This window comes from Lynx rufus, unplaced genomic scaffold (assembly GCF_022079265.1).
Source record: "Lynx rufus isolate CCGP_SWC_20201006 ecotype Redwood Valley unplaced genomic scaffold, mLynRuf1.p SCAF_5, whole genome shotgun sequence".
Taxonomy (NCBI): Eukaryota; Metazoa; Chordata; class Mammalia; order Carnivora; family Felidae; genus Lynx; species Lynx rufus.
The window spans coordinates 43,651,300-43,674,154 of NW_025814867.1; the positions used below are offsets into that span (position 1 = coordinate 43,651,300).

The 22,855-nt window shown below is 38.6% G+C and overlaps 2 protein-coding genes and 1 long non-coding RNA gene across 8 annotated transcripts in view; 2 read left to right on the plus strand and 1 right to left on the minus strand.

Moving 5' to 3' along the window:
- Positions 1-9,492, plus strand: part of GYG1 (glycogenin 1) — a 34,984-nt gene extending 25,492 nt beyond the window's left edge. The window contains exons 6-7 of the mRNA XM_047098987.1: positions 5,872-6,091; positions 8,585-9,492. Of these exons, the coding sequence (XP_046954943.1) occupies positions 5,872-6,091; positions 8,585-8,758 (394 nt within the window). The 3' untranslated portion in view covers positions 8,759-9,492. The remainder of the gene's footprint in view (positions 1-5,871; positions 6,092-8,584) is intronic.
- Positions 9,493-10,037: 545 nt separating this feature from the next.
- On the plus strand, positions 10,038-21,732 carry LOC124526473 (uncharacterized). Its single transcript, XR_006965684.1, has 3 exons — positions 10,038-11,061; positions 18,298-18,355; positions 20,548-21,732. It is a non-coding gene; the product is annotated as an uncharacterized LOC124526473 (long non-coding RNA).
- The window catches only part of HLTF (helicase like transcription factor), a 52,482-nt gene continuing 45,776 nt past the window's right edge, over positions 16,150-22,855 (minus strand). For 4 of the 6 annotated variants that reach the window (XM_047099500.1, XM_047099498.1, XM_047099499.1 and 1 more), the window contains exons 24-25: positions 21,061-21,141; positions 16,150-18,330 (exon numbers count right to left, since the gene is read on the minus strand). In XM_047099500.1, coding sequence (XP_046955456.1) covers positions 18,178-18,330; positions 21,061-21,141 — 234 coding nt within the window. In that variant the 3' untranslated portion in view covers positions 16,150-18,177. The remainder of the gene's footprint in view (positions 18,331-21,060; positions 21,142-22,855) is intronic. The other 2 variants (XM_047099497.1, XM_047099496.1) reach the window with 2 other exon arrangements.

Genomic DNA, 22,855 nt, shown 5'->3' on the forward strand with positions numbered 1-22,855 from the left:
CAGGCTAAAACAATTCTTTTAAGCAACAAGTAATTACCCCTTTCAGTTATGACCTGTGCTTTTACTTATTTCATTTTGATATCGTTGTTTTGGATTTTCATAAATAACTGAAAAGTAGAATTGATTAAAATGATAGGAAATAATCTTTAGAAACATTCCTTGGGGAGCAGGATTAAGACCTAAACATAATTACATGAAATTCATATCTAGATTAATTGAAACTCTGGATACAAAAACAGCGTTTGAGACCTTTTGCTCATCTGTTTTGCAAACAAAGTGTTTTATTATGAAAGTTAATAGAGCAAGCCGTTGAGGCTGCTCTGCTGTGTAAATACTGTTCTGTTTTTACAGCTAGAGCACAGTTACATGGTTTTACCGATATAACTCACGCATCATCCTATAAAGTGGCCAGTGTTAGGCCTAACAGTCCCCCTTCTATCAAGCCAAGGGCTGCCCCAGGTGATTTCCCAGAACACGGCTGTGTATGACCACCTTACGCAAAACTGCAGGACTGTCTTCACTTTCCTCCCACCCTCCTATCAGAGCCCCATGTTTCCCACTCAGCAGCTGCCTTACTTTGCGCCCTGCCCCCATCCTCCCACCCTCAAAGGGCCTGTGGGCTGGCCAGAACCTTCCACATTCAGTGACTTGTCCAGGCCTGCACTTCTCATAAAGAATCCTTGCTCTAAAACTTGTTTTTCTCCTGCCCCTACTCATTTCCATAGATCTGTTTGGTGTGTGGCCGCTAGGTTAAAGGAATACCTCAGATACCTGAAAAAAAGAGTTCTCGTTCTTCACCATACAGAAGTAGGGCTAATCGTGGCTTGAACTCATGGCCTCTGGAGCCTATGCATGACTCCTGTGTGCCCCAGCATCTTTCTTACTTCTTCTCACCTGCAGCTTTGGCCGTAACACTCCTGAATCCTCATGAGCTCTTTTTGGTCTGTCCCTTGGTACCCCTGGGCTGCAATAAAAACCTATTCATATCATGCATTTCATGATTCGTTTTGTTTTTCCTGAAATTTGGGTATCTCTTGGGCGGTTACATCACATCTCCACAACCCTGCTCACCTCTTGTCCCTCCCCCCATCTTACCGGCACCAAAGAATCCCTTGCCTTTGGGCACAAAGGGCAGTTCCGTCCACATTTAGGACTCCTTATGATCTCTGTTTCTACCTCAGACAGGCTTATCAAGGCCTTTCTTCAAACTAAGACTGCCCTGTCTATGAAAAGACTGTCCAGTGGATACAATTTTTCACAGTGTTAGGATAGACTAGGTAAAGAAGGTAATTTTGAGGAAGGATGATGCTTCCTCTAGCCACAGAGGGTATCCATGATTTCACATTAAAGAGACACTATGGATCACAGCTTCAGGAAGGTAGATCCCAGGTCTGAGCCACAGTGAAATGCAGGATGTGGACTGCCCCCAAATGGTGTTTCTATTGACCTGCAAGGGGAAGGCCCTGAGCCACATGGGGTGGGATCTAAGCAGCATGAAGCCCAGTCTCCAGGCAGTTTGCAGAGGCCCCCGAGCCACCTTGGGGGCACAGACAGAGCCAGAGGCAGAAGTGTAGACTCCTGCCTCCAGAAGAGATGGGACGGTCTCACTGTGAGGTGTTTGCAGACCCCAGTGGCATTCCGCACCACACTGGGTCACTGTGCCCTGCCTCTGCATGAGCTTTAAAGGCCCAGTTCACGGACCGAGGTGCCGGAGAGGAGCTGAGGTGGCCCTTAGACAAGGTCTAGCACGGTCCACTTAGGGGTCAGCTGCTGGTCCTAAGCACACCACCATCCACTTCTTGTTCTTGTTCCCGCCCACCTTCCCTGACCTTTGTGCAAACCGAACCCTTCTGAGAACAGTCTTTCTCAGGTGGCCCTAAGTTGCTTGTTCTGTAGCTTTCTTTCCTGGTAGTTACTTTTATCTGTCTTGACTATGTTTGGAGTGTTTCTAGGGTTCATTAGGCACATCCTTTCCACCTTCCAGATTGACCATCTGTAGGCAGGGAATTCCTGAGGTAACATGTTACTCTCAGATGATGTCCTTACAATTCTGGGAGTGTCTTTCAGTAACAGCCTACTTGTGGTTAAGAACCTTGGCTCTGGAACCAGACCGCCTGGGTGGGATCCCAGCCATGGGATCCTAGACAAGTATTACCTTCATGCCTTGGTTTCCTCACACAGTTGTTTTGGAAATTAAATGAGGTAAACCATGCAGGTGTTAAGCAGTGTGGTATGTGTGAGTACTCCATGTATGTTAGCTATTACTGTTTCTCCTGCCTGATCTATTGCAAACCGTCCCAAGAGCAAGTTAGAAAGGAATAGAGTTTATGCTATATTCACGTTTTAATATATGTTAAGTAGTATTACCTTTCATATAATTTATGACATTCATATTAGGTCTAGGCAAAATCGTGGATTGAAATCAATGGCCAGTTACTCTAGGAGGAGCACGCAAGGCTCTTGCTCCAGGCAAGACGAGTCGGGAGGACGGGATGTCTGAGAAGGAGGAAGCAACACCTGTTCTTTCACATGTGCTCTCTTCTGGTTTTAGGCGTGTTTGTGTTGTAGATGAGGCAGTGCCCGCCAGCCCCATCAACACAAGCGTCAGGTCTCTGGGCTGTGGGCTCCCCCGTCACCATTAGAGTGTCGAAGGCCTTTATCTTAACTGCCATCTTGCCCGGGGTCTCCTCTGGACCCCACTTCCTGCACAAAGCCTCTTCTGAAAATCCCCACCTGCACTAACTGCTTGGGCATTTTCATAGACCCTAATGTCAGCATTGCACTGCTAGCCCTGACTCGTTGCCTCGTTTGTGCTCGTTTCTTATTTTTACGTTAGATGACCCCTCTCCCTGTTGGGACGAAAATCATTTGGGGTCATGCACTGAGCATAATGCCTTACGCGTAGCAGGTGCTTATTTAGTTGATAGCCCTATCTGCACAAATTTTGAGCATTATGACTTCTATCCTTTTAAGGATAAAGTTGAGAGTATTTGTATGCATGTGTTTGTGTACCTGTGGGTTATGTGTGTATGTGTGTAGGTGTGTAAAATATAAAATAAAGAGTAAACTTGGGGATACCAGGTATCTACTGCATTTTCAGAAGAAATGAACTGTGGAATAGTCCAGCGGTCTTAGGAGGAAGTTTACAATAGGCTCTATTTTTCTCAGTTTTGGAGTGGCAGCATGGTAGGATTGCTAAGAGGACAGGCTTAAGAAGCAGAAATGTGCGAAATCCTTTTTCTGCTACTTAATAGCTATAGGGCTGCAGGCAACTCACTGGCCTCTAAGAGACTCTGTTAACACATTAGTAAGGTCTACCGTGCCAGACTGTTATTATTCCCAATCATGTCCCTAAAAGAATTTGGGCCCCAAACATAGGAAACTCTGATAGTGATAGCTATGTAATAGGTCTCTGGCATTAAAAAAAATTTTTTTTTTTTTTTAAGATCAGAAAAGTTACATGAATAGAGTTTGCATTATTTCAGTCTGTACATCATGCACAGCTACTTTGGTTGCCTATAGGATAAATCCACTAAAATCCAACACTTGAGCCCAACACCCAAGTACCTGTCCCATTCTTCCTTTCCTAGCAAAATTTCCTCTTTGGCTCCACTGGGAGGACCCTCCATCTAACACACATATGCTCACCTGATACTTGCTATCCCCCTGCCTAGAATTCTCCGTATTATTGCTAGCTACCCAGATCCAGTCTGCTGTACAAGCTTTAAGTCTCTGCCCCAGTGAACCTATCTTCCACGACCTCCCTGCCTTTGCATTCCCAGAGCACTCACTGTTCCCGTTTTTCTTCTGGCACATGTTATCTTTACCTTTATTATTTGGTTTTATATACACAGATTTCCTCCCAGCCAGAATAGGACCACTCTTAACTCTTAGTCTTTTTAGGATACTATTGTGAGATGCAGTGCATACACAAAAGGGTATATATAAAAAATGTTTTTTTTAAATGCAAGTTAAAAAATAGAACACAACCAGTACCTCAGAAGCCCCTGTGTGTCTGTTTCCCATCATGCTCCCCTTTCCCCCAGAGGTAACCAACATCATGACACTTATATGTTGATCAGGTTTCTACTCTTTAAGCAGTACTTTGCTTTGCACTATGGGAGTGGATTCCTGTGCATGTATTTCTATTTGAATTTGAATTTTTCAGCATATTTTTAAAATTCATCCATTTTCACACCCCATGTTCACTGCAGCATTAATGACAATAGCTAAGACAAGTGTTCATTGATGGATGAATGTATAAAGAAAATGTATATGTGCATGTAAGATGGAATATTATTCAGCTATAAAAAGAAGGAAGTCCTGCCATTTGCGGCAACACAGATTGACTGTAAGGGCATTATGCTGAGTGAAGGCAGAGAAAGACAAGTACTATAAAATCTCACTTATATGTGAAATCTAAAAACAAATAGACAAACTCATAAATACAAAGAAAAAAATTGGTGGCTGCAAGAAGCAGAGGGTAGGGAGGGAGCAAAATGGGTGAAGGTGGTGAAAAGATACAAATTTCTAGTTATCAAATAAAAAGACCTGGGGATGTGATGTACATCATGATGACTGTAGTTAACAGTACTGTATTGCATATTTGAAAGTTGCTGCGAGTAAATCTTACATCACATCACAAGAAAAAAATGTAACTGTGTGCAGTTATGGATGTTAATTAAACTTGCTGTTGTCATATAAAAAAATTATCCATTTGCTACATGATATGTATAGCTACAATTTGTTTATTTTGACTGCTGTATTACATCCCATGATCTGAATACACCATAAGTTATCCTTTAAAAAGATTAAATGGGGTGGATCAGTTGGTTAAGCATCTGACTTTGGCTCAGGTCATGATCTTGCAGTTCATGGGTTCGAGCCCCGCGTCGGGCTCTGTGCTGACTGCATGCTGACTGCTTGGAGCCTAGAGCCTGCTTCAGATTCTGTATCTCCCTCCCTCCCTCTCTCTCCCTCTCTCCCCCTCCCCCCCTCACACTGTGTCTCTCTCAAAAATAAATGAACATTTAAAAAAAAAATAAAAGATAAAATGGACAAGTAATCATAAAATCTCAGTGACATTCAACAGTAAGTATGTATTTCTTGCTCATATGTTGGTGGGTAGGCTGAAGCAGCTCTGATCATCTCAGCAGGGTTTGGAGCCAGGCCACAGGTTTGATCCAGATCTGCTCCATGGGTCTCATCCACTCTTCTGCTGGAAGAGGTCACAGCTTCTCAGAGAGAAGGAACAGAAACAAGCAGGGACTGTTTTTAAAAGGCAGTGTCACTTCTGCCCACATTTCATGGCCAAAGGCAAGTGCTGTGAGCATGCCCAATTTATCAGTGAGGCAGGAATCTCATTCCTCCTGTGGAGATTGGGAAACGGAGTGAACACTTGCTGAACAATCTTAGCCCAGTAAGATACGGACACTTGGGTTGTATCCAGTGATGACTGCTTCAAACAGTGCTGCTGCCGTGAACATTTTGAGTATGTCTCCTGTTGCACATGTTTAAGAGCTTCTTTAGGATGTGTGCCTAGGAGCTGAGCTTCCAGGCCAGAGGCGTGAGCATTTTCAATGTTACGAGGTAATACCAAATGGCTTTCCATGTGCTGTACCTTTCCTGCAGTGGATTGGTGTGTTGGTTGTTGCACTTATCCACCACTACTTTGGGATTTTTGTGTATATTTAACATACAATTGAATGATTTAAAAAGCATGTCTAAAAATTTGTGAGCTTCATATCTTTTCCAACCAACCACTACTGCAAGATGGAAGGTGCACTGTTCAGGCTACAGAACAGAGTGCTATTTATCTTTTCGTCAGTGCTCGGAATCCACTAATGGCTTCAACTTGTGTTCCCTTGGCAGATTTGGTGCAAATGCCAAAGTTGTGCATTTCCTGGGGCGAATCAAACCATGGAATTATACTTACGATCCTAAAACAAAAAGTGTCAAAAGCGAGTCCCATGATCCCACCATGACTCATCCAGAGTTTCTCAACCTGTGGTGGGACATCTTCACCACCAACGTTTTACCTCTGCTTCAACAGTTTGGCCTTGTCAAAGATCCCCACTCGTACCTAAACGTGGTAGGTTCTGTTTTACCCTTTCCGGTAATTTAATGCTGTATTTTTTTTAACTTGATAGACTGGTAGAGGTAGAGTATTTGGTGGTATTTTACCATAAGAGACTCTTAAATACAGAGAACAAACTGAGAGTTGCTGGAAGGGAGATGAGTGGCGGGATAGGCTAAATGGGTGATGGGCGTGAAGGAGGGCACTTGTGGGAATGAGCACTGGGTGTTATGTATAAGTGATGAATCACTGGGTTCTACTCCTGAAACCAGTACTATCCTGTATGTTAACTAATTTGAATTTAAATTTAAATAAATAAAAAGATTTTTGTAGAAAATTGTCCATCTTAGAGGGGAGAAATAGTGCCAGCAAAGATTAAAGTAGTAGATTTTGTGGCAAATTTCGATTAGATCTGAGAGCATAAGAAAGGGTTTTAGAGGTGTGTGTATATATATATATACATATATATATATGTGTGTGTGTGTGCATGTGTGTATCTAATATCTACAGAATTCTTAGCTCATTGTCCTAAGGTTCTGAGGTTATTCCTAAGGTTTAGATAGTGCCCTGCTTCGTGCTTTAGATGAATGGACACTTTTTCAAAGAAACTGCAAACATTTAAATATATGTATTTTATTTTTGCCATCTGCTTATAAGAATGTATTTTTCAGTGAACATTACAATAACATGAACATGAAACAACAGATACTTTTCTAGGATTATTTTGGTTTGCTGTGTTTGTGCTCTTATGGTTACGTAGAATCTTGAAAAAAATCTTGTAAGAGGAAGATGACATTAACATTTAAAACACCAAACTGCTTAGACTCTTCTGACTTTAGAAGTCTTCCTGTGAGGTTTATTCTTTTGGAAAAATGGGAAGAGGATGAGAAATTATACTTTTATGCTACATATTAAGATATAAAGAATAGAATTGAATGAGTGAATGATAATCCAGTCTAACTAATCAGTTAATTACCTTGGTATAATTATAAGAGGCTAAAAGTTGTAAGAGATCCTTTTATTTGCCATAGTAGAGATTTTAGCCATTTTACTTATTAGCACTTGTACCAATATGTAAAATGGAGAAAGGGAAAAATAAATAACACTAACGTTCTTACCCTAATTGCTTTCTACGGACTATGAAATAATATTGGCACAGTACTTGGAATGTTGCCTGGCACTTAGTGCTTAAACAAAGTTAGCTATTATTACAGAACCCTGACAACTACTCTATCAAGTATTATTGTTACTATGTTCTTTTTGTATATTAACATTAACTGAGGCCTAAAGAAGTTAAATAACCTCTGTTAGTTATATAACATACTCATCAAAAGCAGAACTGGGACTCAAATCTAGGTCTGCAAGACTTTTACCTTCTGACAAATATCATGAAGTAGAGAATTCTGGAAGAAACTCCCTGTATCATTCCTGTTGCAAGTGGAAGCAAAGGCAGGGCTAATCTAGGGTAAGGACTTAATGTTGCTTCAGCTATAAAATAATCTCCTGGAATCTGCCCAGATGCCTTAGAGTTCCAGTATATATAAACACACACATACACACTTACATATGTATAGCAACAAAAACCAGTAACCAAAAATTTCGTTCTACCGTTTCCTCTGTTATAGAGCAGTACCTGTATGGTTTCATTCGCCTTCCTTTTTCTCTGCTAGTTCTAGTACCTTCTCACCTCAGAGCTTTTTGAAGAATAGCTTTGATATCCTTTTATTGTGCACTTGAAGTTAATTGCCTTTGTATAAGTCATGAGAACCTAATTTAACGTAGAGTAGGTTTGCTCCATTTCCTGCACATTTACCCTGTTGCTTCCACAACCCAAGGACTGAGAATTAGGAACCAAGAAAAAGCGATGGGAATGGAAACAGTTGATCCAGATTAAGCAAATTAAATTCACACATGCTACAAGATGAGATGCTTCTTGATAATAAGCTTCAACAAAGCAGAGACGTTTGGTGCATAGTCTCAAACAATTAAGCTCTCACGTTTCTAACCTGACAACTTGTGTATGTGGTGTGGCTCTCTGGTTAGGTCCTTTGTGAAGCTTAGACTCTGAGGTATCATTTTGTTTAAGTTCTCAACCTTTCAGAGCCCACACAGATCGAGAATTTATCGTGAGACTTGTGTTCCCTTGTCCATCCATCTTACACTTTCTAATGAACTGTTTGCAGCTTTCAGACTTGGTCTATACACTGGCTTTCTCTTGTGGCTTCTGTAGAAAGGTATGCAGAACTTAAACATTAACCCTAATTACTTTGTTCTCCCAATGTTTTCACTGAGTCCAGAAGTCTTCATTTCGTTAGGAAAAAAATCATATGACCCTTGTATTCCTGTGTCTTTTTTGTTTGTTTGTTTCATGTAATACTTTTCAGTTTTTGCTACTTTGCATGATAATTCATCCTGGCTTTTCTCACCTTCTTCAACTTCCTGCGTTCTTTTAAATAAAACAGTCTGTTTTTCAGCTCTCAAGGAGTCTGATTATGCTCTCCTTTTTAGGAAGGTGTCTCGGGAGCCGTATCACATCTGTCCCTCGGGGAGATCCCGGCTACAGCACAGCCTTTTGTGTCCTCAGAAGAACGGAAGGAGCGGTGGGAACAGGGCCAGGCCGATTACATGGGAGCAGATTCCTTTGACAACATCAAGAGGAAACTTGACACTTACCTCCAGTAGAAACGCTGCCATTTTCCCATGGACACATCCATTTCACAGGCACTTGTTTCAGATGCTTAGTATCTAGAGCTGGGTTAAGCAAGGTCTGTTACAGTTGCTAGAAGCTTTGCTAAAATTAAAATCCATCAGATGAGGGGATTTTGCAGGACAACAGGTGAGAACTGGGCAAAAGTTGTGAAGTAGCAGTTCTGTTATGTGTGGACAGTGTTCTGCTTTTTAACCCTAGGCTTATTCACAGACGGTCAGAGATTCTTGATTTTGCTGACCTATGTGGTAAGGGAAACTCAAGCTATTAAATTGGCTGTATGGACTCTAGAAACGTGCCAAGACAGGCTCTAAATCCGCCTCTCTTCAGAATGGGACAGGGTATCTCTCTCGTGCTTGCTTGTTATACCTTTGACTAGACCCACAATTTAGAATTGCCCAGAGGCCACCAGAGCGATTGTAATTGTGCTTACAGGTAAAGACAGCCTAGAACACTGCTGAGGGATTCATAAACCTATCAACAGATGGTGTTAACCCATTTTATTTCCTAATTTCAGTGTCTGAAGTTGTTCACCAGTTTTCTATGTACAGTTTACAGCATGCGAAAACGCTTTTGTTCAGTTCTCTGTATCTGTAAACAGCCATGTGTTCTCTGATGGTTACCTGCAGTGGCACCCTGTATGAAAATAAAGACTTCTTGCCATATCCTGGTTGTCTAAATAAAGGATTCCCATTCCCCTTGAAAAAAATGTATCAAGTAGTTTTTCATGAGTTTTGGAATTGGTCAGTGTTTTAAAAACCAGTGTAACACTTGACACTGGAATTGGTTTCTAGATACCTAGAAATATTTAAATATTGTGTTCTCCAGTGATGGTGATGGGTGTGATTGATGGAGGAAAGTGAGATCAGATGTATTTAATCTGTCACCCGCATTTTATGTCCATATTAAGTTTGAGTATTCAGATTTTGGAAAATATTATAACATCAAATCATTATCAGTCTCTGGACATATTTGATAATCTTTCAGGACAGTTAGTACTGGAACCGGTGTCTTCATGAATTAAAATGAGAAGTATAAAGGATATTAATTAAATGTACAGATGATTCTAGGCTGCAAGGGTGTGGCAAGCCAGGGAAGGGCAGGATCCAAAATGACCTTTATTTAATTTTTTTTAATGTTTATTCTTTAGAGAGTGAGCATGAGTGGGGGAGGGGCAGAAAGAGAGCGAGACACAGAAGCTGAAGGCTCCAGGTTCCGAGTTGTCAGCACAGAGCCCAACACAGGGCTCGAACCCACGAACCGTGAGATCATGACCTGAGCTGAAGCCAGATGCTTAACTGACCGAGCCACCCAGGTGCCCCAAAATGACCTTTTAAAACCAATGTGAGTAATCAGAGATCATTCTATTGGGGAAAAACAAAAATACAGGAGAGAAGACCATGATGAGAAGAAACTTGAGAGCGTTAATTGGGCGGAAACTGCAATGGCTTTTATGGCCTAATCAACCAAGGTTGCCCTTCTTTCCCCAGTATCCTATGGGTTACACAGGTAAGCCCTATTCAATGTGGGTGTGAATGAATAGAGGGGTGTATGGAATTCTGGAGGCAAGCTGGAATTCTGGAGGCTGGCTTTCGGAGAGCTCCAGAAGAACCTGAGGACTTCCCTAAAATTGTAGAATATTAAATGATAAGTGATTTCTGAAGGTAACACTACAATTATTTGGACTGGTGGAGAATGAGTTGCTATAATCCTCAAGTATACAAAGCACTTTTACCAAAGATTTAAGTGCCTCCATGCATCAGGCGCTTTGATAGCTCTTCTCAAAATACTCCTAAATCCCAGGATCTTTGTATTGGGGGGGGATTATCGAGATGTAACCCCATCATAAGTTGAGGAAGATGTGTATACAAATAAGGAACTGGTTTCCTGGCATCCTCCAAAGGTAACCAGTGTGGTTCTGGGGGGGATTATGTTCTAAGCATCATTATGAATTAATGAATTTTAATGTGGTTAGTTTCAGTCCATTGCAGTTGTTCCTAAAGATCTAATTGCCTTACCTTTAGGGTTTACGTTTTAAGAACACTCCTTTTGCAACTGGTGGAAAACAGCTTGAACGAAGGACAAAAGACTTGATGGGAAGGACGGTTAGTTTACTGTAGTGGTCCTGGAGACAGACAGTGGTAATGCAGCATACCTTTCACCAGGATGAAGGCAGCGAAGTCGCCGATGGCTTGGATGAGGAGTGAGGAAGAAGATGAGGTGCTCGAGCAACTGTGTCTCCAACCTCACTGCTCCCTAAAACACTGGAGACTTAATTGTGAGTACAGTTTTTTACACCTCATCACTTACAAATTCTGATTCAGTAGGTCTTGGCTGAGGCCATAGTATCTCCGTTTCAAGTAACTACCAGGCAGTCCAAAAGACTGTCCCAAATGACATTTGAGAACCACTAGATACATTGAGGTATTTATACCAATACAATAGGGAGTGAGGTTTTCAGCAGAAGAGGCATGAAGCGATGAGGTGATTGTTGCATAGCCGGGGGGCCACCTTCTGATTAAAGCCTTTCCAAAAGACAATCTCGGCTCTGTGAGTAATAGAGGAAACGTTACCATAAATAACATCTATAAATGTATTTGTGTAGCGTTTACCTTTTTAATGTCACTGAGACTTGGAGCATTAAGTAAGATTTGGCTTGTCCTTAAAATAGTCTGCTATGGTTTGCTTTTTCTCGGCTTGTTATTACAAATACACAAATGGATTACAATCTTTTTATACTTGGGTAAGTTATTTGATTAACTTATTTCTCTGAGTTTCAGCTGCTGAAATTCAATCTCCTATAAATAAAACTGTAAAAAAAGCAAAAAGGAAAGAAAACTTACTGGGCATTTACATCTCAATTCTCATATCCTATGACATATATATAGTGTACTCATTTTGCAGATAATCAGAGAATAAGAGAGGTAAATACTCTGCAGACGATTTTGATTCAAATTTTTGTACTCCAAGCTCCATAGCTCTGCTCTGCTTTAAACACATGTATCGTTAGACCGATGAGATCAGAGAAACCTCTATATAACCAGAAATACAAATGCCAGAAGTCTCTGGGGAGTAACACAATTTAATCAAAAAGCTTTCATTTTGCTATAGGGATAAGGACGGTGGCTTGAAATAGGACTTGGGAAATACCTTTCACAAAGGCATTCCTAAATAGGCTGCCTGAAATTATAATGTAAAAATTAATGGGTAAAACCCAAGGATAGAATTTGTTGTGAGTTTTGGCTGAGACAAACATGATTCAGCTTCTGAACATACTTTGTTTCCTACAACTCTCTTTATCCTGGTTTCAGCAGTTTTATGGGCCTAGAAGAGACACTACTTCTGTTGTAGGACTATGCTATAATATTGTGATGTATTCGGGGTCAACATTTACCTATAAGGGCAAGGGCTCCTTACACCTTCTAAGCAGTTCAACTCTTGTCGTCTACTTACTTATTCTGTATTCACTTGTTTGTTGATGCTCAGTCTCTGACAGTTACCATTTCTCACTACTGTTTGCCTAGAATAAAAATTCTAGGAAGAGTCAAATGTTCAGAAATAGGGCCTTTGAATGCTAGTACAGTTAACCCTTGAACAACACAGGTTGAACTGTGAGGGTACACTTACACATGGATTTTTTTTTTTGGACGCAGTGTCCTGTATTTTCTTTATGATTTTAATAATTTTCTCCAGCTTCATTTTAAGAATACAGTATGTAATAGGGGTGCCTGGCTGGCTCAGTTAAGTACCTGACTCTTGATTTTGGCTCACGTCATAATCTCATGGTTTGTGGGTTTAAGCCCCACATTGGGCTCCATGCTGACAGTGCAGAACCTGCTTAGGATTCTCTCTGCTCTTCCCTGCCCCGCCCCCCCCCCCCCCCCCGCACAAACTTTATATATACTTTTTTTTTTTTTAATTTTTTTTTCAACGTTTATTTATTTTTGGGACAGAGAGGGACAGAGCATGAACGGGGGAGGGGCAGAGAGAGAGGGAGACACAGAATCGGAAACAGGCTCCAGGCTCTGAGCCATCAGCCCAGAGCCCGACCGCGGGGCTCGAACTCACGGACCGCGAGATCGTGACCTGGCTGAAGTCGGACGCTTAACCGACTGCGCCACCCAGGCGCCCCTATATATACTTTTTATACTGTATTTTTTTTAAGTATGTGTTGAGTGTTATCAGTAAGGCTTCTGGCTAAGAGTAGGCTATTTATTAGTAGGCTAAGTTTTTGGAGAATCAAATTATATGTAGATTTTCAACAGCACATGGGGTCAGCACCATATACAGTTGGTTCAAAGGTCAACTGTATATGGATTTACTGAAGCCTATTATTTTAGGTGGTCAAAGCCTTTCTGGCTCCTGGGTCCCTCCCTGGTTGAGATGAACAGAAACCCAGTCTTCAGACAACGAATACTGCTTTATTGTGGCCATGCAATAGGTAATCCAGATAGTTAAGTGTATTTTGGAACTTACCTGTAGCAAAAGAACTACAAGATTCAAAGCCTTTTCTTTTTACCATTGAGAAAAGATATGAAAGCCTCAAATTTGAAGTGTGTGGGGGAAATCAAACCTATGACTCCATGTTTTTTGCCTTAATATTTTTTGTTTCCTGTTTTACATTGCATAAGAGCTAAAACTCTAAAAAGGCTTACATAACTTATTTTAAATAAGTATATATTGGAGGCTAATTAACTTGGAATCTGAAAGGATAAGCATACTATAGAAAATAGCATAACATGTGCATAAAAGTGTCAAGAGGCTATGAGAAGTCCCTGAACTAGGCTAGACAGATTTCTTTCCTTTATCTTCCAAGGGTATGCCTTAATGAAGGTAAAGTACTAACTTTTCCATGCAAAGCTGCACAATTACACTGTAAAATCTTTTCCAGGGATCCTAAAATACCAAAGGTCACCTAGTAAGATGTGTAAAATGGCAAAAATAACTCGGATTATAAGAACATTTGTAGAGGATCAATATATCCTTTAAAAAAAAATCTCCTTGTGAACAGTGGTAGAACAGCTCTAGGCTGTAAGACAAATTTGCCTACACAAAGGTCAGATCCATGCCTTTGGAGATTAGCTCCATGCTTGCTCAAGGTCTATAATTCATATACAAAATGAATGGTTATCTTGGGGCTCCTGGGTGGCTCAGTAGCTTGAGAGTCTAACTCTTGATCTCAGCTCAGGTCATGATCCAGGTGGGATCTGTGCCAAATGTGGAGCCTGCTTGAGATTCTCTCTCTCCCCCCGCCCCCCCCCCGTCCCTCTCTTCTGATACTTTTTAAAATAAAAAAATTAAATGTTTAGCTCCTTACTTCATCTGTATGTGCAAGCGGCCTATTAGGTCTCCATCTCCTTCACTAGAATGTTTCTCATGAAATACTTAATTTACTTTTTCTTTATCAACATACTGATACCAGGGCAAGATTTCTTTAAAATGCTACAATGTACCACTAGGGAATAGCCCTTGCTCGCCTAACAAAAAGGATAAATTAAGCATTCAGGAAGCTTTATCCTGGTTAATTTTATCTGCCTTTATTTTTAATTAACTAGAATGTTGAAAAGGCAGCAAACTTACTGAAAACCTTCTTGAAATACTCATCTCTCTTCAGTAAGTGCAGCACATACTTAACAATAACTTAATATACTTAACATACTTTGATGACTCTTAATATCCTTTCTGGTCCCATTAAATAGCCTCTTAGAATTGAGTTTCAACCTGCGAAGACCTGTCCTAGAATTTTTTCTTTTTTAGCCATCAATCTAAGCAATCATTTTGACATTTGATGGCCTTCTAAATGAAGTCCCAATGTAACCTTAGTTAATACAAACTTTTGGACACTTGGTTCAGGTTAATGAGGGTGGCCTATGCCATATATATTGAAATACAAACATTATTAAAATTGTATTCCTTTCCTATAGAAATCAATTTTTATATTAAAAGTAGAAATGGGTTTAAATTTGTCAGGAGACCCTTGATCAGGAAGGTTGAATAAGGAACTGGAAACCTCTCATTTTTTAGGGGCACCTGGGTTGTTCAGTTGGTTAAGCATCCGACTTCCACTAAGGTCATGATCTCAGGGTTCCTGAGTTCAAGCCCTGCATTGGGCTCTGTGCTGACAGCTCAGAGCCTGGAACCTGCCTCAGATTCTGTCTCCTTCTCTCTGCCCTTACCCCACTCGTGCTCGGTCTCTCAAATAAACATTAAAAAAAATACATTTTAATCAAAAACTGAGAATAAGTCATTTATCCTTTAAAATGGAATAAGTTATTATGGCTTCATATAAAAGACTACTCTCCCTTATAAGAAGTATGAATATATTAATACGGGAAGATAACCTGTCTGCTTACAAGGTTTCTAATCAAGTTTCCCCTTTGAAGTAGGCATTACTGCAGGGAAGCATCTCAGTCATTATTCACGGCTACCAGTATTTTTGGCTCTTCTTATTCACAAGTACTGCACAAATAAGGTTCCACATTCCAGAATGTAAACTTGTAAGGAAGGTTACTACACACTTATTAATGACTGAGGGAAAACTGTATTATGCCTTTTGCAAATACTTTAAAGTTAATATAGCTAAAAACTTAAGATTGAACATTTGAGTTCTCATTAAACCAAACATAAAACTTGTCCTCATATATTTTTTTAAATGTTTATTTTTGAGAGAGAGTGTGTGTGAGTGGGGAAGGGGCAGAGAGAGGGAGACACAGAATCTGAAGCAGGCTCCAGTCTCTGAGCTGTCAGCACAAAACCGATGCAGGGCTTGAACCCATGAACCGCGAGATCATGACCTGAGCTGAAGTCAGACACTTAACCGGACACAAGCTACCCAGGCACGCCATCCTCATATTTTTAATGCATCTTCCAAATCCTACTGAACAGAACTTTCGGCAAGTACCATAAAGGATGTAAAAAATACAAAGCCTTTGACTTCTCCCAGCAGAATATACTGCTTGAAGGTAATTTCATTGGTACTCACTAGTAATAAACATTTTCTTGATTTACTATTTCAATCCTAGATTAGGCAAAATCTACAATTCAGAGTGCTATGCTACTGATAGCACTATACATAGGTATTACCATACCTCTTTTCTGGCAGATGAGGAAATAAAAAGACTCGGAACCGATGTTTTAGAAGATCAAGACATTTAACAAACTTTAAACACATATACACTCTGATTTCTAAACAAGAAATGGAACCTAATTGACTAAAATAAAAAAGGTGGGAAGAATGAGGAAACTCTTGTTATTCATAGTACTTTTTATGTACTGTCAGTAAAAAACACAATTGTGTAATATAGATGTCTTCACAGCATGAGATAAATTTTCTTCAAAGAAGTCACCAAAATTATGGCACTGAAGCCAATTTTTAAAACTTTTATTGATTTTAAATTCAAAACAAAATCCAGTTTGAACCACAAAATTCAGTTTGAACCACAAGTGGGAATACAGTGTGTTCAAGATATTTCTAAAGCTATTATTCTACATAATGATGAAACAGCATTGCATAATATGAACTTTTCATTCCAGTAGTTTATAGATTTTCTTAGGAAGAATTAAATTTTTTAACACCACTTAATAGGACTTCACAAAAAAGATATTTTTTAAATGACTTGCCAAATTTATCATTATGAGTTTTAAAACAAGTCTATAAATGGGTAAAGAAGCAAGCAAAATCTTCACTTTTATGTTTGCAAGGCTCTGCCTTTATAAAGCAAGAAGAGTAGATTATGTATTTTTTGTTGAAAACTTTTTGTACTTAAATCTCACAAGTGTGTTGGCACTTAGAAATCCACATACTGTATTTCATCAGATTCTGATCAACCTGATTTTGTGTAATGCTAGTTCTACAAGGTACAGAAATTCCCCATTGCTCCTAATGCCAGGGGACTAACCCGAAGTTATTATTCCACTCTTATCTGTGCAGAAAAGTCTGTTGATCTTTTAACCAGCCCTCTGCCTTACCTGATGCCAAAGAGAAAAGAGACTGGAAAGATTCTTGCTGCCCTTGGAGCAAGAGACAACACAGGGAGGGGAGAATTTAGCTGTTGATGGGTTTAGCACATATCTAGATGTATGCCCTGGAACACAACACTGCCTCCAAGATCCTCTTTAAGTCAAGTCATTTCTTAACACTATAAACTATATGGTGTTCTTAAGTCTGTATCGTCAAACAGAAGCTTCTGTTACAGTAATTAATCTGTCTCTGGAGCAAAGTTTCTTTTAAGGAAAAACACTACTGACTACCTCATGTGATTGCCAAATGTAGAGCTTGTTTTAAATGTGACTCAGAGTCCTCTAGAATGCCATGGCAACTACTGTGAGTCTGCTTATTAACAAAAAGGAAGAAAAAGAGGACTAATTTTATAGATAAATGTAAGGATGAATTACTGAAGTTCCAAAATCAAAGTCTGATTCTAAACACAATAACAAAGAAATTTTTCCATTCAGGATTAAGATGTCTTTAAGAGTTGAAACGATTTTGGAGGTCATCCAGCCCAACTTCCATCCAGATATCACGCCTCTCACATATAGTAGTCTTCTGAATTATAAAAATTTATAAAGTTATTTTTTTAAAAAAAGCTACATAAATAAAAATTATACATATAGAAATATCTATTCAGCAATGCCATAATTTAAATATTCAAATCAAACTGGGTAGAATTGGTTACTTCTCACCCCCACAGACTGTATTTACACACTAACACATCAAATTACATTTAAACAATAGTACTAACTGGACTAAAATGGAGAAAAAGTGTTCTAACACAGTCCCTAATATATTCATAAACACAAAACTGCAAGTCACCAATGTGAATTGTATCTCAAACTGCCAAAAAAAAATTGTAAGTAACTTGCTAACCTGCAATTGGGTCTCTCATTTAAGGTTTGATTCTGGAATGTAAATATGGTTTTTCAAAGTAATAAAATCTCTTGTATATAGTCTATATATACTAATCGTTTACAGGGACTGTGAATCTATATAGCATCACAAATGGGAAGCTCTAGTGATTAACGAAGTATGTCCACAGAAAATAACTCTTTATTCAGTCAAAAGTATAAAAGGTTTGACCTTATTTGAAATATGAAAAAGCTGAGTACTTGAAAGATATATGAAAATACTCAGCAAAGATACTATGAAAAATTGAAAAAGTAACTTTTTTTCTCAAAAAATTATTTTAGGCCACAGTATGTAACAGAACTTATTGCTATTTGAAATATCATTAAAAATAGGTTCATATATAGAAGAGATCATACGTTACTAATATAAAACGATATGCTCCTTTTAGAAGACATACTCTCTAGATCTCATTTCTAAAACTCTGTATTTTCTCATTTCCAAAATTTCTGTATATATCTAATCAAACTGACCTTACCAAAATCCCACAAATTATAAATCAATTAAAGTTCTGATCTCATTAATTTTAGCTTGTTTCATTTCATTAGCATTTGTTTTTTTAGTTCCAAAGGCTCCAGCAGCAAGTTCTCTCTTTGTGTTTTGTATTTTCAGCATATTTTCTTCAACAGAATCCTTCACAATGAACTTTAAAAAAGAAAAAAAAAAAAAGGTAAGTACTTTTAGGTTACAATATTTAAAATCTTCAATGTAAAAAAAAAAAAAAATGAAAATTAAGACATGATAAAATCTTGGTCCACTATAAGGAAATCTGCTTTTCTACTGTATTATAAAGCTTTTAAAATTGCTCAATAATCTATTATAAACTATTTAGCTCTTTTTTTCTCAATATGCAGTGAGTATATTCAGAACATGACATAGTAACCACAGCTGAACACTGCTTTCCCTCATCATTCAGTATGGCTTTCTTGTATAAAGAATATGGCTGTAAGGCCATAAAGTTACATCTTTACAACAGCACCATAGCAAACCTATAAGCAAACTTTATAGGCAACTCTGTAACTGGAATTAGCAATATAAATTTAGCATTATATTTAAATAGCCAAATGAGATTTTCCAAGAAATGGAATAAGCCTTTACCTGGTTTAACTTACAATCTGAAAAAGTTAAAGAGAAAAAAGACAGATGCCTAAGAAGAATTTCTGATAGGGGTGCCCTGGGTGGCCCAGTCAGGTTAAGTGTCCAGTTTTGACTCATGTCATGATCTCATGGTTTCCATGAGTTCAAGCCCCACGTTGGGCTCTGTGTAGAGCTCAGAGCCTGGAGCTTGCTTCAGATTCTGTGTGTCCCTCTCTCTCTGCCTTTCTCCCAGTCATGCTCTCTCTCAAAAATAAAAAAATTAAACATTTCTGATAAAAAACCTTGATTAAAAAATATCCTCATTAACCTACAAATAAATGCCCTTAATCTTAAATGTATCCGCTAGAACTTTACCAAGTACAGTACACTTAAAACAATAAAAGGAACAGGTCAAGAATGATTACTATCACTACTACTATTCAACATTGTGTAGAGATCCCAGTAACTGTAATAATTAAACAAGATGAACTATACAACGTGAAAAGACCTAAGTAGAGAGACATACTAAATTCTTGCATGGGAACACTCCTTATTTATAAAGGAGACCATTCTCAAATTGATCATAAATTCAACAAACCCCAAAAAAGATTTCTTAAATGGGATCTGGTAACTTATAAATCCACAGTTCAATTCAAGAGTAAATAATCATATTAACCAATCTTGAAAAAAAAGGGTTAATGAGAACACTTTGTCCTGCTAGTTATCAAAGCATACTTTAAAAAACCATAATAATTATTAAAGTGATATTGTCCTGGGATTAGGAAAAGAAATTAGTGAAACCGGAACACGGGAACAAAAGTCCAGAAAGAGACTCATGTTAATATATATAAACTCGTTTATGATAAAAGTGACATTTCAAATAAGGAGAAAAAAAGGATACACTTTAAAAAAAAAAAAAAAAGATGGAGCACACAGCTCTTCATTTGAAAAAAGAACCATATCATGACGCCTAAAAGATAAAACATTTTAGAAGAATATGGGAGAGATTTGTTTTTAAATTTGAAGATAAATTCTAAGATCTTAAAATCCATAAGGTATTTTTAAAAAGCTGACCTGTTTTAAAATCATAAAAAACACAACCAGTTCAAAGGAAAAGCTTGATAACAAACCATCTGCAATATACCTAACAAATTTTAAATCAGACTGTATAAAAGAGTCCTTTATAAGACTATATTTGTACTTCATGAAAACTGGGCAAACACCAACCAATTCACAGAAAAAAATATTAACAGATAAGCGAAATATAAATATACTCAAAGTCTTTGGTATACGTAAATTGAAAGGGGACTTTTAAAAAAATTTTTTTAATGTTTATTCATTTTGTGAGAGAAAGCATGAACTCTCGGGAGAGGGACAGACAGAGATAGGGAGACACAGAATCTGAAACAGGCTCCAGGCTCTGAGCTGTCAGCACAGAGCCCCGACGTGGGACTCGAATTCATGAACCATGAGATCACGACCTGAGGTGAAGTCAGATGCTTAACCAACTGGGCCAACGTAGGTGCCCTGAAAGGGCACTTTTTTGACCATCATGTAAGGAAAAATTTATATCATGCTTATATATCATTAAGCCTATTTTGAAAACAACTTGAAACCTGTAAGAGTTCTAAATCCAGAATTCTAGTTTCCTTAACCTATCCTGAAGAAGTACTTTTATGTAATATAATGCCAATTATGGCACTGTTTTTATTAGCAAAACATTAGACTAGTTAAAGAAATTATGATGTATCTATATGCAGATGTTAAAAAAAAATGGCTTTGTAGGGTCATCAAATACACAGAAAGCAGAAGGTTGTTTGCTGAGGGCTGAGTTTCAAGTTGTGATGAAAAAGTTCTGGAGATGGATGATGGTGATAACTGCACGACAGTATGAAAGTAAGTACTGCCACTGAACTGGACACTTCACAATATTGACTTCAACTATTTTTATGTATACTTTACTAGTATAGGAAAAAAAAGAATAGGCTCTATATGTACTTATATGGTAGTTCCCAATATATACTGCTAAGGGAAAAAAATAAAAGTATGGTCCCATTTACCTTAAAAGAAATTTTTTAAAGGAGAGATGTATACATACAAACGAATCTATGTAAAGTAGAGAAAGGGACTTTGAATAACATGTTAAACTACTGATGGTGGTTTCCTCTAGAGGAGATTAAAGGTGATCTTCATATTTCCGCATAATTCTGCAAACTTTTATAATAATATATTCATACATTTGTGTAATTTTAAAAACCAAATCAACTTAATTTTAAAACACATGGCTTAAAAACTCACTTTTGTGATGATAACTTCTTGCTTCTGGCCAAGTCTATGGCATCTGTCAAAGCACTGATCTTCAGCAGCTGGATTCCAGGCCTAACAAGAATATGAACGGCTTTATTACCACCCTGATCTGTGAGTTTTCTGTACATATCCTTTCATTTCAGTATTAGTCATCTATTACTGACTCAAATTTCTCTGACTGAATTAGATACTGACATAAATGCTCTGGGAACCCCACCCACTCTGCTACTATGACCAGCAGCTACTCTCCATCATTTCACTCCACTGCTTCTAGTATCCAATAACAGTGCCTGATGCATAGAAAGCACCCAGCATTAGTATCTTTTCTTTTTCATTTTGAAGTTGATCTATGTTTAACAAAGGAAAAAAAGGTTACACATCCTCTTAAATGGCTTAATTTACATCAGAAAAGATACATAATTGGGTCCATTTATGAAAAAAAGTTTTCTTTTTGCTGGTTTTTCTTTTTTACTTCCATTTGTTAAAAGTCCTAAAACTAGAGGCTCTGTTGATGTAATTTTTTGTATCTATATTTGAATGTGACTTCAAAACTGAACTAAAAGTAACATTAAACAAAGTCATTCTCATGGAGACTTTTTTTTTTTTTTTTTTTTAAAGAGAGAGCTGTGGAGAGGGGCAGAGGGAGAGAGAGAATCAGAGAATCTTAAGTAGGCTTCATGCTGGGGGCGGGGTCTCCATCCCACAACCCTGGGATCATGACCTGAGCTGAAATCAAGAGTTGGATGCTCGGGGCGCCTGGGTGGCGCAGTCGGTTAAGCATCCGACTTCAGCCAGGTCACGATCTCGCGGTCCGGGAGTTCGAGCCCCGCGTCGGGCTCTGGGCTGATGGCTCAGAGCCTGGAGCCTGTTTCCGATTCTGTGTCTCCCTCTCTCTCTGCCCCTCCCCCGTTCATGCTCTGTCTCTCTCTGTCCCAAAAATAAAATAAAAACGTTGAAAAAAATTTAAAAAAAAAAAAAAAAAAGAGTTGGATGCTCAACCGAGCCACCCAGGCACCCGTTTGGGGACTGTCTTAAAGTGAAGAATAAAACAATGAAGCGAAGAAAAGAATAAGCAGAAACATACAGAGTTCTTCAGTCTAGAAATACAGGAGTCAAATGGTTTAGAAATACTATCATGAACTATCAGTGTAGGGATCATTAAATTTTAAACTATGGGATGATTCTTGAAGCTGAAAATGGGGTGTTGAGGGAAAAGTAACATTTACACAGCAAAGTACTATCTGAAAATTAAACAAAATCATAAATGCACATGTAAGTAAGTGTATAATAGGATTCATACTCAGGCTGTTTCTTCTATTTAAAGTTCCTTTGAGCTCTAGGGAAAAGGAGATTTTACTACTGTTGTAATCTGAGTTTTGGGTGGTTTTTGTACAGAAATCAGATTTTAAGGAAATATTTAGCTTATGGTTTTCTAAAACTGATAATCATATTTTGTACATATTTTGTATTTCACAATTGGACACGCTTAGAAACCGTTATACCAAGAGCCCAGGTAAAATGTTCTTTCTGTTGTATTTTATCTAGGAACCTTCTTTTAAAAAAATTTTTTTTTCAACGTTTTTATTTATTTTTGGGACAGACAGAGACAGAGCATGAACGGGGGAGGGGCAGAGAGAGAGGGAGACACAGAATCGGAAACAGGCTCCAGGCTCCGAGCCATCAGCCCAGAGCCTGACGCGGGGCTCGAACTCACAGACCGTGAGATCGTGACCTGGCTGAAGTCGGACGCTTAACTGACTGCGCCACCCAGGCGTATCTAGGAACC